General features: G+C 33.2%; 1 protein-coding gene across 1 annotated transcript in view; it reads left to right on the forward strand.

Annotated features, from left to right (window-relative positions):
- LOC127065631 (ubiquitin-like protein 3) overlaps positions 1-14,633 on the forward strand; it is an 89,365-nt gene extending 74,732 nt beyond the window's left edge. The window contains exons 2-4 of the mRNA XM_050998242.1: positions 5,227-5,335; positions 6,001-6,165; positions 7,377-14,633. Of these exons, the coding sequence (XP_050854199.1) occupies positions 5,227-5,335; positions 6,001-6,165; positions 7,377-7,441 (339 nt within the window). The 3' untranslated portion in view covers positions 7,442-14,633. The remainder of the gene's footprint in view (positions 1-5,226; positions 5,336-6,000; positions 6,166-7,376) is intronic.
- Positions 14,634-14,978: the final 345 nt, after the last annotated feature.

Raw genomic sequence — 14,978 nt, forward strand, 5'->3', positions numbered from 1 at the left:
AATTGTCGGCTTAAAATTGCTTTAAAATGGATTCACCGCTAATCGTTGAATCATCGAGAGAACGGGTTGCCGGCTTGTATTTGGTGGTTTTGACTTCCCGAATTCCCAAATTTTCTTTTATAGAATCGAGTTCAACTCTTTAACACGTAGTTTACGTTCCGTTCTACGTTTTCCTATGTCTCGTTTAAATTTTAACATCGAAATTTATTCGTCCCGATCGAATATATCGTAAATGTAAATTTTTAAAACGATAAAGCGAAAACTTCGATGGATACGTATTAACGTATCGACGAATATAAAAGCGGAAGTGCTCTCTACGTCTGCACGGTCAACACGGTTCGATTTAGTTATTATCAAAGACCTCGCGAACTAGGGTCATCGTAAAAAGGCCATTTTCACGGTCAGCCTAAGGTTACTGGATGCATTTCATGCTAATTTGACTTTGATGCTTTGACTTTGAATTCAAACTATAGTACCATCTGGTATGTCCATAAATAATAATAATGACGATGACGACGATGATGATAAAACAAGAAATACAAAAAAAAAAGATAGCAATACCTAATTATTATTTCTTCTCTTGTAAATTTTTTCCTTTTTCCCCTTTTATTCGGAATAAAGAAAATGTAATAATATCCAAGGAAAACATTTGATATGATGTTCTCATGAATGCAAGATGCACATATACTTTACAATAGGATTCCCTGGGATGATTCAAAGGTTAAGAGTTAAAAAAAATCCGTATCTAGACTCTTTCATCTGAACCCCATTGTACTTGAACGAAGGGTGACTAAATAACTAAAAGAGATATAACGACTCGAAAGAAGAAGAGTTTATTATTCGGGAAAAGGGGGTAGAGAGACGCACTTATTCTACTACCATTCGGTTGATTTCAGCACTCGGCTTTAGTAAGCAGAGAAAGAGAGAAAGAGATAAAGAGACAAAGACAAAGAGACTGACAGAGAGAGAAAGAGAGAGAGTCGGAACTCTCGGTTATCACCGAAAGGGGTAAACTCGATACACGATGCAGGAAGCGTATAGAAGCGTTTCCAGGCCGAAAGAGTAGGTTGAAGAAAGGGTGGTGAGAAGAGGAGAAGAGAATGCTGGTGGGGTAGAAGAGGAGGAGGAGGAAGAGAAGGAGTAGGAGTAGGAGAAGGGGAAGATGAGAGAGTCAGAAGCAGCAGTGCCTCTTTTGAACACACGGTAGCCGCCGACTCGAACGAAGAACACGACGCATCGTCGTGTAGTACGCGTTCGTTCAACGTGTTACTCCACTTGCCAAGAGCCATAAGAGAAAGAGAGAGAGACGATGGGTAGTATGATGGAGAAAAAGAAGAGCGAGAGTATCGAACGCTACCGCATGAATAAATCCCTTTGAAGTACGTGTTGGTCGACCGACTCTCCGAAAACTCTCTCTCTCTCTCTCTCTCTGTCTCTCTCTCTCTCTCTGTCTCTCTCTCGGGCCATGAAGCAACGATACACCCTTTTCTCTTTCCACGGTTCCACGACTTCAAAACGTAGATAACGTGCTTCTCCGCAAACTTCGCCTTATGCACGCAACATTGTACGCACGTTACCACCATTGAACGACTCTTAAGTCTCTTTGGATTTAACCAGTACGAGCACGCATATCTTCCTTTCTTTACTATTTCTCTTTCGCTCTGTCTTTCCCTATATCTCTCTATCTCTTCTCTGTATATTCTTATCTCTTTCAATTTCTCTTCTTTTCTGCGAGCTCAAAGGAAAAGAAAGAAAAAGAAAAAAAAAGGAAAAGAATGAAAAAGGAAATTTCATAGGGACGACGTGAAAATCCGACGAAAAGTACCGCGGATAATAACAAATTGAATTCTTCTTATATTTTGGATACGTTTATTACTTCGTAAGTTCCTTCTTTTTTTTTTCTCTCTTGCTCTTTTCTTTTTCTTTTCTCTTCTTCTTCTTTTTTTTCTTTTTACCGTTTCACTTCGTAAAAATATAAGTTAGGAAAATGTTATGGAAAGGACTAGAGAGGAATAAGAGAAAAAAGAACTGGATGGAAATCGAAGTAAATATAATAATATATATATATATGTATGAGAGGCACAAATCGGCCATATCATAAAAGCAGTTTACTAGACTACAGTTTGTCGATTCTAACGGTTAAGCTTCTCGCAGCAAGATCGTCCAAGTATCGTCAAAGCGATCCCTCTTTATATCCTCGAAGAGTTATCGAAGGGAGGCCTGTCGACGAACTAGACTTCGAAACTTTAAACATCGATCTCTCCTCTTTCTCTCTCTCTCCCTCTATCTCTATCTCTCTATCTCTTTCTCTCTATCTCTCTCCATCTCTATTTAACTTACTCGTTCTCTCTCTCATACTCTTCTGTGCTTCCGAAGGGACGTTTTCGGTGTAACGAGCAAACGCTTAAAATTCGGCTCGCTACGTCGAACGATAACGGTTAATCGTGAAAGCAACCCGCTTCCGTCTCCTCGAAGAGGAAACAAGCGCTCGATACTCTCGGGAGGACTTATCGTCTACTTCGGAAACGATCCTCTGCTGAAACTCTCTTTCCCTGTCTCTGTCTCTTTCTCTCTATCACTCTATCACTCTCTCGCACTCATAATCTGGGTATCTCTTTCTCCAGTCTACTCTCATCTCTATTCATCATTTGTAATTCCATTGTAATCCTACTACTATTCTTAAGTATTATTAATAATTCGTTGTCTTAAATATCGATCTTTTAGTCATTTATTTTGTAACTCTTACAAAAACCATATTCCTCGCTTCGAACTTAGCACCGAAGATTGTAAAATGTCGTATGTTCTTTTTTCTTTCTTTTCTATTTTTATGTTCTTTCGTTTTTCCTATTTCTCTCTTATCTTTATTCATGACTTTATCGTTTTATCTGCATAAAAGAGAGAGAAAGAGAGAGAGAGAGAGAGAGAGAGAGATTTACACATACACAAAAATTTATATCGAAGCTTTTTTGTCGATTTAATAGATATATACTCATTGATCTTGCCTTGAAATTCTAACAATTAAAATTCGAAAAATATACAAGCAAACGAATTTAATATCTTTCTTTCTAAAACTCATGCTTTCACTTCTTTCACTTAATAGTATAAATTATCATATAAATACTATCGTGTCTATCTCTTGCTTTATCTCAATTTTCTACATTTCCTTTCTCTTTTTTTTTCTTTGTTTTTTTTTTTTTATTATTATTATCGTTCCAAGTAAAGAATGAATCAACATTTGAGAATGATCGTGCGAAGGGTGACATTATCGAATTCTCAAAGGGTTAGTAAGCGTCTGGTGAGGCGAACGATCGCACGCCTTTAGCATCGGCCGATAATTCGTGCGACGAGGACAATGATTTACGCTTTAGCGGCCGAACAACGGATTCTTGCGACCGCAAAGACCGCAAAGGGTCACGAGCTGGGCGTAGTAAAGCCCTACCACCCTCTGCCTCCTCTACCTCGTCCTCTTCCTCTGCTCTCTTTCGACCTGAAACCCCTCCAGACTACACCCTTTTATCGTCTCTCCCACTCCCTCTTCCTCCCCCCTCTCTCTTTCCCTCTTTCTCTCTTTCTCTTTTTCTGTCTCTGTCTTTGTCTCTCCTTCTCGCCGTCCGAGATTATTTATGCCGACTGCTTCTCGTTCGATAATTGAATTCGCATCTGCCAAAGTACATATCTACAACGAAAAGCGTCCTTAATTTGAAAACTTTTTAATATGATAAAATAATAATGATAAATAATAATAATATTATTAATAATATTAATATTATTATTAATGATAATAGTAATAGTAATAATAATAATAATAATAATAAAATAAAATAAAATATTATATACTTAAGCATTTATATCGACAGGACTCTCAATCCTGTCGGTATAAATAAATTGATGTTATACGAGAAATGTATAAATTTAACGTGCGACATAAATATATTTTATTAATATCCTGTGCTTTATCATTATTATCTTTTCTTTTTTTTCGGGTTGGAAAAATAATTCAATCTAATGAACAAAAAGTGCGAACAATTGTAAACACTTTTTTTTATAATTTTTTTCCCTCTGATAAAACACGTTCTTCGCTTTATACAGTTTATTTTATTACATATGTAGCAACGAACTTATATACCTATATATAGTTTTTCTGAGTTTAACTCGTGATTGACCGATAAAGTGTTTTTTATAGCTCATGAATCAGACTCGTGATTAATGCACAAAGGATTATAAATAAAGAAACGAAAGCAAATCTCTTACTAGGTAGAACAAATAAACTCATTCCATATTAATCCACATTCTTACAATATAGAAACAAATCTCTGCATATAGAACAAAAATTATGTAGGTGATGAATCCAGCTGAATCTCTTATTTCAAATTGACTTTCTTCGATACGTTGACTACAATAAGGCTCATCGGTTATGTTTAGAACGATGAAATACGTGCCGAGAGTGGAATGTTGCGGAAGAATTTTCTCTCGCGTGATCCCAGTCCAACGAAGAAGAAAAAGACTCGAAGTACTCGGATATGCGGTTAAGAAAAAAGTCGGTTAAGAGGTTTGCGCCTAGTCCGAAAGCGCCAGCTCGTTTGTCGCAGAAAAGGGATGGAAGGGTGCTCGGGTCGATAGATTCGTGTTGAAGTGTCGCAGATAGTTGGTTAGATAGATAAACTGGTAAAAAGAGAGAGAGAGAAAGAGAGAGTGAGAGAAAGAGGTAAAGAAAGAAAAAGGCAGGCAGACAGATAGATAGATAGACAGACAGATAGACAGACGGATAGATAGATAGACAGATAGATAGATAGAAAAAGAGACGAACAGACATACAGAGAAGCAGAGAGAGAGAGAGAGAGAGAGAGAGAGAGAATATACACACGCGTATATATCCTTTAGGATTTTTATTATAGAGATCCGATCGTTCACGAAGATTGAAAAAATTCGTCGGACATTGAAATGATATCGGGGTGGATGCAAGGGAAAAAAATAGCTTTTACGATAGGTATCATGATGAAATCGATAGTTTTACGTTCGTCAAAAATTAAAAAAAAAAAAAGAAAGAAAGAAAGAAAACAAGAAAAAAAATGGAAAAACAAACGCAAGATGTAATAGAGCTTTTATCTAATTAAATATCCATCTATAGAAATACACGAGTTATGTAAGAGACATCCAATGTACTTTTCGTTCTGTCGCAACTTTTCACGTTATCTAAGTATCACCGTTGCTTTTGATATTTTACAGATAAATCTACGCCTCATCCTCGTCAGTGGTAAGACAAAAGAGTTCCTATTCAGTCCGAGCGACTCCGCGGGGGATATAGCGCACCATGTGTTTGAAAACTGGCCGGAAGGTAGGTTGTTATTGGATTTCGACATTCCGCAGATGCTCCTGTAGAACGAGGATAGAGTACCGGATAGGAAGGCGGTCGTTAGTCGGTTGAATTCAAACGGGGGCATAAGATTTATGAGACCGAGCTACGCTACTGTCGATTATTGCATCGAGAATCTTTCAAACAACTTCGGGATTGAAAAATCAACGGCGATCCTCATATATCACTCGGAAAGCAAAGAGAGAAGCATAGCCGAGTGTGTTTCTGCTTTTAAATATAACTCTCTCTTTCTCTCTTTCTCTTTCTCTCTCTCTCTCTCTCTCTCTCTCTCTCTCTCTCTCTCTCTCTCTCTTAAACGATATGAAATCTTTTCGTATTCGCTATCGACGAAACGTAATTCGTATAATCAATCGTTTATAAAATTTTATAATCGGTCGGATTGTAAATATTCTTGAAGAGAAAAAAAAAAGGAAAGAGAGAAACAAGAGAAAACAAGGGATCTTTAAGTCGGAACGAAATATTTATTTGTTCTCTCTCATTCTTTCTTGATAGTATCGTGTTTTAGTTGAGCCTTTAATCAATTTCTTTTATACACATTCTAAAAGATTAAGCTTAGTGAAAAAGCTCGAGAATACGGATCACGAGGAAAGGGTATTCGCGTTAAGAGAATACTTTTGTTTCTTCAGACTGGGCGGAAGAGGCTGTTGCCAAAGCGGAGATCCTGCGGCTAATCTACCAAGGTCGTTTTCTGCACAGCAATGTCACGCTCGGTGCTCTTGGGCTTCCTTTCGGGAAAACCACGGTGATGCATTTGGTACCACGAGAAAATCTTCCCGAGCCTAATTCCCAAGGTAAGAGAGGAGCAGACGGAAAAGAAATTGAAAAAAAAAAAAAGAAAGAAACAAATTCCTCAAAGAAACATTTTCACAATTTGTCTCATTTCTTAATTTCATTCTCTCCTTCCATATTCCTGCGATATCCTTTATCACGCGAAATTTTTTTTCGCGAATTTTTCATTAATAACGTCGCTATTTAGTCACGATTACAATGCTTGTTTTTCTTTTTTTCTTTTTCCTTCTTCGTCAAAAAGCGTAATGTTTTCGAAGTAAGGAGAGTATGCACGTTCTCGTAATTACAAATCGCGATTAATTTTGAGCAATTAAAAAGGAGGAATGTAGCTGTACAACTTGGATAATAAAATAAAAAAAAAAAGGAAAGAAGTATTCGTAATATCATCTATCGCTATCTTGATTATTAAAAGTAATGAGATATGTTTGCGATCTCAAAGATTCTTTTCTCGTAACCTGTTGCTTCTGTTGGTCATGGAAATACATAATTATGTTACACGATACTAAGATTTCTCTCTTCACGTTTTTAGATAACATATGTATTTGTAGGATACACTCGAACACTGATTTATTCAAACGAACAAATTTTATTTCCGTTCCTTGTAGGTCTCCTACCTAACGGTGAATATATGTATATCCAACCTGACGATGATCTTGACTACGATGACGACAGCTAACAAAGATCATTCGATCCCTATATTTTAAGTGAGTCCTAAATCCCTCCCTGATTCATTTCCATGTGCGTGTGTGTGGGTGTAAAGAAAAATAAATATATTAAAATGAATATGTATCCTTATATATGTATCCTTATATACAATCCTTATTCTCGTTAAAAATATTCCTAAAATATCAATAATATATATCCGTGATGCAACATTGAAGATCATGACCAATAGCAGTGACAGCATTTACAATTAATCGTTCTTGAATTATTTGTTAATATCTGTATTAACGATCACGTTTTATTTACATCTTATTTGTGATTATTTCATTGAAATTATATGTGCTGTCTTTCTCGAGCCTTTTTATTTTCATTCCATGTTCGTTTTTCATGCTGAAGGTGTTCATGATGTTCATGATGTTCATGTAGCGTGATTTTCTTTTTAAAAATGAAAGAATCAAAGGATAAACTGCAAACCTTTTTGAAATTTGCTATATATATCGCGATATTTAAAATATAAAAGATATAATGAAAATCATTTCTTTCGTTTCAGATCAAAGGCAAAAAAGTAAAGGTGGTGGTAGCAGTTGCTGCTCAGCATCCTGCTGCATACTTTAATCGGCTGCCCTGGATTTTCTGAGGTCGTGTTTAAAAGTGAGCTCAGCACGAGTACCTTCGAGCTGAGCCATGATTTCTAAGGTTTTATGCTGATGTCTAATTGCTAGTGGCTGAGCTCATGAGCAATGTAGCACAAATTACTCGGATTCTACTCGTTTAAGTGTTGATCGGTAGAAAAAAATAAGAGGCAGAAGAAACGACAATGAGGGAAAAGGAAAAGAAATTAAAAAAAGAGGAGAAAAGAATGAATTTCAAACCAAAAGAAAGAAAAATCGAAGGCGAGGAACAAGAAAGAGCAAAAACACACATACACGATACGTTTAACACATTTTCTGATATAAAATGCCATGAAATGAAAATAGAGAAAAATAGAGTATGAAAGAAAAAAAGCAAAAGTAATATTTCTTCATTTTAAATAATAAAATACATTTTTATGCGCAAAAATATAAAATTACTAAAAGTGTGTATATATATATATATATATATATATATATATATATATACACATATATATATATAAATTACATGATGATTATCGATAATGATTAACGATAATAATTGATCGATAAAACTAGCACGATGACGTCCACAAAATAGAAGAAGTTACTATTATTATTGAAACGAGTAAGAAATGCGATTGTGGAGTTCGAGCAAAAGTGTATTGTCGTCTCTAATTTTTGTTTCGTAGCGAGAACATATGTCACACGTATAATTTATACAATGGGACATAGTTCGTCCATACATATAGACACACACAAACACATGCACACACACGTACCAAAATACACGCATACATGTTGCTCGATGTCTTCTGCACTGAATAAAAAATGCTTGTTTATAGTCTTTCGATCGAGCCAACGGGTGCTATAGCCATTTTGGATCACGCTCGATTAATCGATAGATCATCGTGACCGTGCAGGCAAGGTGATCTAAAGATCTTAAAATCTTGTGCCCCGATCTTCGAGTGTATCCTTTGCTATCGCCTTGTAAGAGAGAAAGAGAGAGAGAGAGAGAGAGAGAGAGAGAGAGAGAGAGAGAGAGAGAGAGAGAGAGAGAGAGAGAAGAATAAGAATGAGAGAGAAAAAGAAAGATAATTAGCCCTTCAACCCTTTTTCCTCTCCAGTATGCGTTTTGTTGGCGAGACTACGTTTCGATCGAGAGATAAAAAGAAGAGAAAAAAATATTGTTATTATTATTTTTCTTTTTTTTTGTTCGTTTCATGAGAGGGATTATCAAAGAGAATGAACGTAGAGTTTTGATAAGTAAAGATATATACGCTCTCTTGAAAGACGCTACAATGCTTAGAAACTCAACCACTACTCGACTACCGCAGCGTTATAACAATTATGTAGATGGGAAAAGAAAAATCGTATGAGTGTGTTTGCGCAACGATATGAATGATGTCAATCTTGCGGATGTAAGAGTATTTGTGCGTACGAGTAGTATATACGAGTTATATGTCAGAAAGAAACGAGGAAAAGATAGTGAGAGAGAGAGCGAGCGAGAGTGAGAGAAAGAGAGAGAGAGAGAGAGAAAGAGAGAGAAAGAGAATAAGTGAGAGAGAGAGAGAGAGAGAGAGAGAGAGAGAGAGAGCGAGAGCGAGATAGAGAAAGAAAGCGAGAAAGAAAAATAGAGAGAGAGAGAGTATATGTGCTATGCGTGTGTATGTGTGTGTGTATATGTGTGTGTGTATGTGTGTGAGAGAGAGAAAGAGAGAGAGAGAGAGAGAGAGAGAGAGAGAGAGAGAGAGAGAGAGTGCGCGCGCGTCTGTGTATGCGTGGGAGAGGAGAGAAAAAATTTATGTTGTGATATGCAGGTAGTGAATATATTATATACATACTATTATTAAAATTATATTATATATATATATATAAATATATATATGATGGTATGAGACACGTTGACACGTAATTAAACTCTCATACGAATAGACTTTATTATCATGAATTTAAAGTAATATTATGACGCCACTTGAGAGTTTAGTATTCTGAATAAGATTACCAAGGAACGAGGTAACCGAGATAACAAAAAAAAAATGAAAAAAAAATGAAAAAGAAAACAAACAAAAAAAAGAAAAAGAAAAATGAAGAATGAAAAGAGAAAAAACACACATTGGATCTCTAATGATAGTTATGATAAAATAAAAACTCAAATATATTTCCTGTTAGCCCCCTTCTTGTCCTCCCTCCGAACCTCTCTTTGTCTCCCTTGCTTCCCCCTCCTCATATCTTTGTCTCCTTTTCTCCCTCGAAGCTCCCTCTTCTTCGTGTACTTTGCCCCCGTCCATTATTACGAATCGGACCTAAAATCACCGGATGAACGGCACCCAACCTACACAACCCCTCCCTCCCTCCTATTCCTCCAGTCGTGTCAGACTGGCGGACGCATTAAAGTATTGATTATTATAGTTAGGTCCAACCAAATCATTATATGTTGTAACAAACCTATTCTATGCATATTCTACTATAAAGAAGCGATAAAAAAAAAAAAACTGTACCCTACTATGACTTTCCAATGCATAACATGTGTATATATATATATGATGTTCTTATATAGTGAAATTCATCAAAATTAACATTTGTAAAGTTATTTTATTTATTTTCTCTTAAAGCTCCAACCGATCACGTTTATAGCTAAGGCAAATGGTATTCGCTAAGCTCATAAACCTGAACAACATAACATTAAAAGTTCTGTTTTACAGAGATACACTCCGGATATTTTCGTCGAGAGATATATTCGCTCGAATACCTACGTAATAGTTAAGACGTTGATTATTAATACGTGTAATTTATACATTTTAAGTAATCGCCGATCGTTTCTAACGACTCCGTTTTGTTCTCGTGTTCTCTATAAAATATCAAAATTATATGAAAAACGTAAATGACGTTTTAAAAACTATGTACAAAAATATACTGGTTTATGAGAATGGGCCAGCAGATTTTTCGTTATAGCGATGCGATTATTTTTGCTATTTTTTTTTCCTGGGGATGAAACGTTCATTAGTCACCGGGAATCTTATAAAGCAGCATTAATTTAATTTGTTCACAACTTTTCTATTCATTTTTAAAATAATGTTAAGACATAGATTAATCGTAGATGCTGTTTAAACACCATAAAAGAAATTGTTTAGTATATAAGTTTTAAGATTGCGAATAAACACATCCCAATGAATATATATATTATATTCATAATCTATCAAAATGCAAAAAGAAAAAAAAAACAATACACAGAATGGAGATCGATACACTATCTCAACATGAATGTACTCCTAATATCACCAAACAAAAGTTAAAGTATTCTTAAGATTCTGTTGATCTTCTCCCCCGTTATATAATATATAATAGTTTAATAATATCTGAGCGATTTAAACGATTGAATCGTATAATTTTCCCAAATGAAATTAGGCTCTGAAAGAACGAACCTTTTACTTGAATTGCCAATCGACGTTATAAAAAGAGACAAAACAAAAAAAAAAGTAAAAATGAATAAAGAATGAAATGAATTAAAAAAAAAAAAAGAAAAAAAGATTATATTTAGAATATAATAATCATAATTCCCGTTTCAGGATATATTGTAATAATGTTTCAAGAAAAATAACGAAAGAAAGTATTCGAACTAATTCCATATAATATCTCAATATCATGGTATTGTTTAAATCTAATAATATGCATATTATTGATTGCGTATTATTTTGGTATTTCTAATTTCGTTAGCGTTGCTTACAATCCAAGTAAAAGGATTACGTGATTATGAAATTTTCTACATGATCATCGTTCAATTGAAATGACAATTTTGAAAGGAGAACAATACCGCTCTACGAACATATTGTGAAGTACCTTTGACGTTGCAATATTACTTTAAAACAATAAAAATGAATATAGATATTTCATCAATATCATCGTACGATGCTCTTCGTTCATATTTTTATTTTTCCAAACTGTAAAACAAGATTTTTTTTCTTTTTATTATTATTATTATTGTTATTCTTATTCTTATTCTTATTCTTATTCTTATTCTTATTATTATTATTATTATTATTATTATTATTATTATTATTATTATTATTATTATTATTATTATTACTATTATCATTAATATTATTATTATATCTTTTCGATTTCGTTATGTGAAACACAAATTACGATAAAAGTTGAAGACATTTACCCCAAAAAAATTGTCTTGATAGAAGATTTCGAAAGGCGATACTCATTCATCAATCGATAAATGGTTTTTAACAACGACGGAACAATGATCAAGATTCCTGTCACATTTGTCTTATTATATTTGAATATTTTGAATAATTTTAGAAATATCTAATCATATGAATAATCTCAAGAAGCCAATTAGCTGTGTTATATTCAGAAAGGATACCGATAAAACGGTTAGTGGTATATATCTTAACGTTTAAAATTCGATTTGAACACAAAATATTATATTACATAATATATAGTTAATCCCTTTAACTGTTTAAATAATAAAAAGAGAGAAAAAAAAAGAAGAAAATGATAACAGAATGATTGTGGTATTCTTAAATAAGCAGACAGATTATTAAGAATATTTACATACACCAATCATATCAAGATCATAGCTAATAAGATCAGATGAGGAACATTGCTAGTTCATGTATAAACATTGATTGTTCATTGGCTAATATGATATTTATAAAACCATTTTTAATCGAACCTACGAAGGAGTTTGATCGTGCCTTTACGTAATTTGTATTGCTTTAGCACGATAAAAAAAAGCAGTCGCCTTTTCGATCATTTAGATAAAAAGATAACACGCTGAAAGCAGAAATTATTATCAATTTAAAAATGCATTGATGTTAACATTGCCAACGTCATGAAAATGTTTCTTTCCTTATAAAATTATTTTCTACAACAACAACAATAATAATAGGAAACCGATACTTGGATAACAGTATTCGTGAAAATGATGTTTTAATTTGATGACATTTACATATCGCTAATGATGAACATTATTACATGAAGAACAACTCCAATCTTTGTGAATGACAAAATTTAATCCGTGTATTTTAAATAAAAACAGGCAGAGAAAAGCAAATACTTAAATATTTCATATTATCTTCTCGAATTGTATAAATGAAGCAAGGCTGCGGACATGTTTTATTTAAACGTACTTTTCCTGATTGACTATCTACAATTTCTATATCTTAAAGGGTAGTTATATGCAAGAGTTACGTAAAAAAAAAATTGAAAAAATTAATAATAATCAACGAGACAATTATGGTCGAAAGAGAAAATTAACGAATACGTAGCCTTTTCCAAAAACGAAAGCTTAGAACAAACAGGTAGAGGGAATTCTATAGACAGAACGAAACATTATAATTCTATAGAAAAACGGTACATTATAATAACGTCAGAATTTGTAAAATTTTCTAGTAAAAATTGTTTATTTTCATTAGCGATATCGATCGATGCCATAGAAAAAAGGAAACTAATATGAAAAATTGTCGTACGATTAAATTGAATGTAATAAATGAACATTTAATCGAAGCGTATTGCATAAAAATTCGCGTTACTTGAAATTCATAAGATGTGAAATTGAAATTGACGAGTTTGTATTCGAAATTAAGAAGAAACTGTACAAAAAGATCGAAGGTAGTTTAAAAATGATCGATTTCAGCTCTTAGCAAAAAAAAAAGATTGCAATAGATTTCATTTCCTATTATTTTTTTGTTGATAATGAATATATATTTTTATAGATGGTAAACTATTTATAACAATGACCGTAATTCATAACGTGTTATACGAACTCACAAAGTACGAAAATCGATTAAAACGAAACAATTGTAAGATCGTTTCGTTAACGAAATATTATGTCGTTCGCATTTTGCAATTATAATCGAATCCATTGAATCGATAAACCGTTGATTACAATTGCTACGAATGAAATATCAATTTTATTTGTTCGTTTGTTCGTGAAGAATAAAAAAAAGAGAGAAATAAATAAATAAATAAATAAATAAATAAAAAATACGTATAAAAAAACGTATCTAACTGGCCGTCCCATAAAATGTGGCAAAAAATGTTATAAACACTGGAAAGTGTTCTTAAAAATTTTAATGACTTTTAGTTACGTTCTATTTATCGAAGAATTCGATTCTAAGAGAAAATTAGAACATCATATTCAATCGATGATAATATTCTACGAAAACAATCGTCTGAAGATACTTTGTATGACTATTAATTTTTTTCTTTTTCTTTTTAAATCGAAATAATTAGCTCAGTTTGGTAAATGAACGTTGCTAATGATTCATGTTATTTCTTAATGTGTATAACACTCACAAAATAATTTTCACTTTTGTTTCGCTTTCTGATTCCTATTATATCTTTAACTAAAAAAAAAAAAAAAAAAAAAGATTTAACTTATCGATACATACGAGCATTTAAGATAATTATACATGTTCATTTTTTTAATTTGGTATTATAATGGGAAAAAATATTTTGCAACGGCAATGGCCTACGTTCGACCGGTTTTTTGTGCATACCTTAATATTTGTCACATATGTATAGCTAAATAATAATAATCAATGTATAATTATACTACCTTGCATAAAAACAAAAAGAAAAAAAAAAGAAAAAAAAAAGAATTGTCCAGATTACGCAAATAATTATCGAAATGAAAGAAAAGTGTCGTGTAATAATCATTGCTTTGATTTTGCGCAAGTAAAGATTTTTAGATGAATGTGTATAGACCGATTTTACGGAGTTTTGTTGTTTAAATCTTAAGAGTTAAGGAATCATCGATTTTCATCGAGAAATCGCGAAAACTTTTAGAGGATTCTGTATTTTTGGCTTACACAATGTCCCTCTTATTAAATAATCCAAGAAAATATTACACTTATTTCTTAATTATATATACATACATTTGATATCACTACAAAGAAATAAATCATTTCTCTTACGTTTCATCATTGACAAGGGGAAAAGAAAAAAGAGAAACATTCGAAGAAAAGAAGGAAAAAAAAAGAAAAATGATAGAAACGTCATAGATACCGTTCACGTGTATATAGAATAATTAATACATTTCGATTCGTATTAGCGAGAAATTTTTAGATTGTTTTCACAGTGAATCGATCGAGAGTGAAAAATAATGAACATAATACATTCATACATTTGTTATTATTTTCGAAATGTTATATAAAGTGAGAAAGAGATAGAGAGAGAGAGAAAGAAAGAAAGAAAGAAAGAGTGAGTGAGTGAGAATGTAAGAGAAAGAGAGAAAGAGAAAGAGACAGAGAGAGAGAGAGAGAGAGAGAGAAAGAGAGAGAGAGAGAGAGTAATAAAAAGACATTGATTTATTATAATGGGGCATGGTACTGCAAAAGAGGATCCATGAAAACAGACTTCTCCGTAAAAAAAAGGAGTATATTTTCGCAAACGTGGACTTCGTACTGCTGTCCGAACACACAATCGAATATTCTTTATAAATGTATGTCATTAAGTCTTCTTGATCTAATATACATCGTAAGATCTTCTCTGAATGGTTAAAAGGGGAAAGAGAAAAAGAGAAA

The sequence above is a fragment of the Vespula vulgaris genome, chromosome 8 (genome assembly GCF_905475345.1).
Source record: "Vespula vulgaris chromosome 8, iyVesVulg1.1, whole genome shotgun sequence".
Taxonomy (NCBI): Eukaryota; Metazoa; Arthropoda; class Insecta; order Hymenoptera; family Vespidae; genus Vespula; species Vespula vulgaris.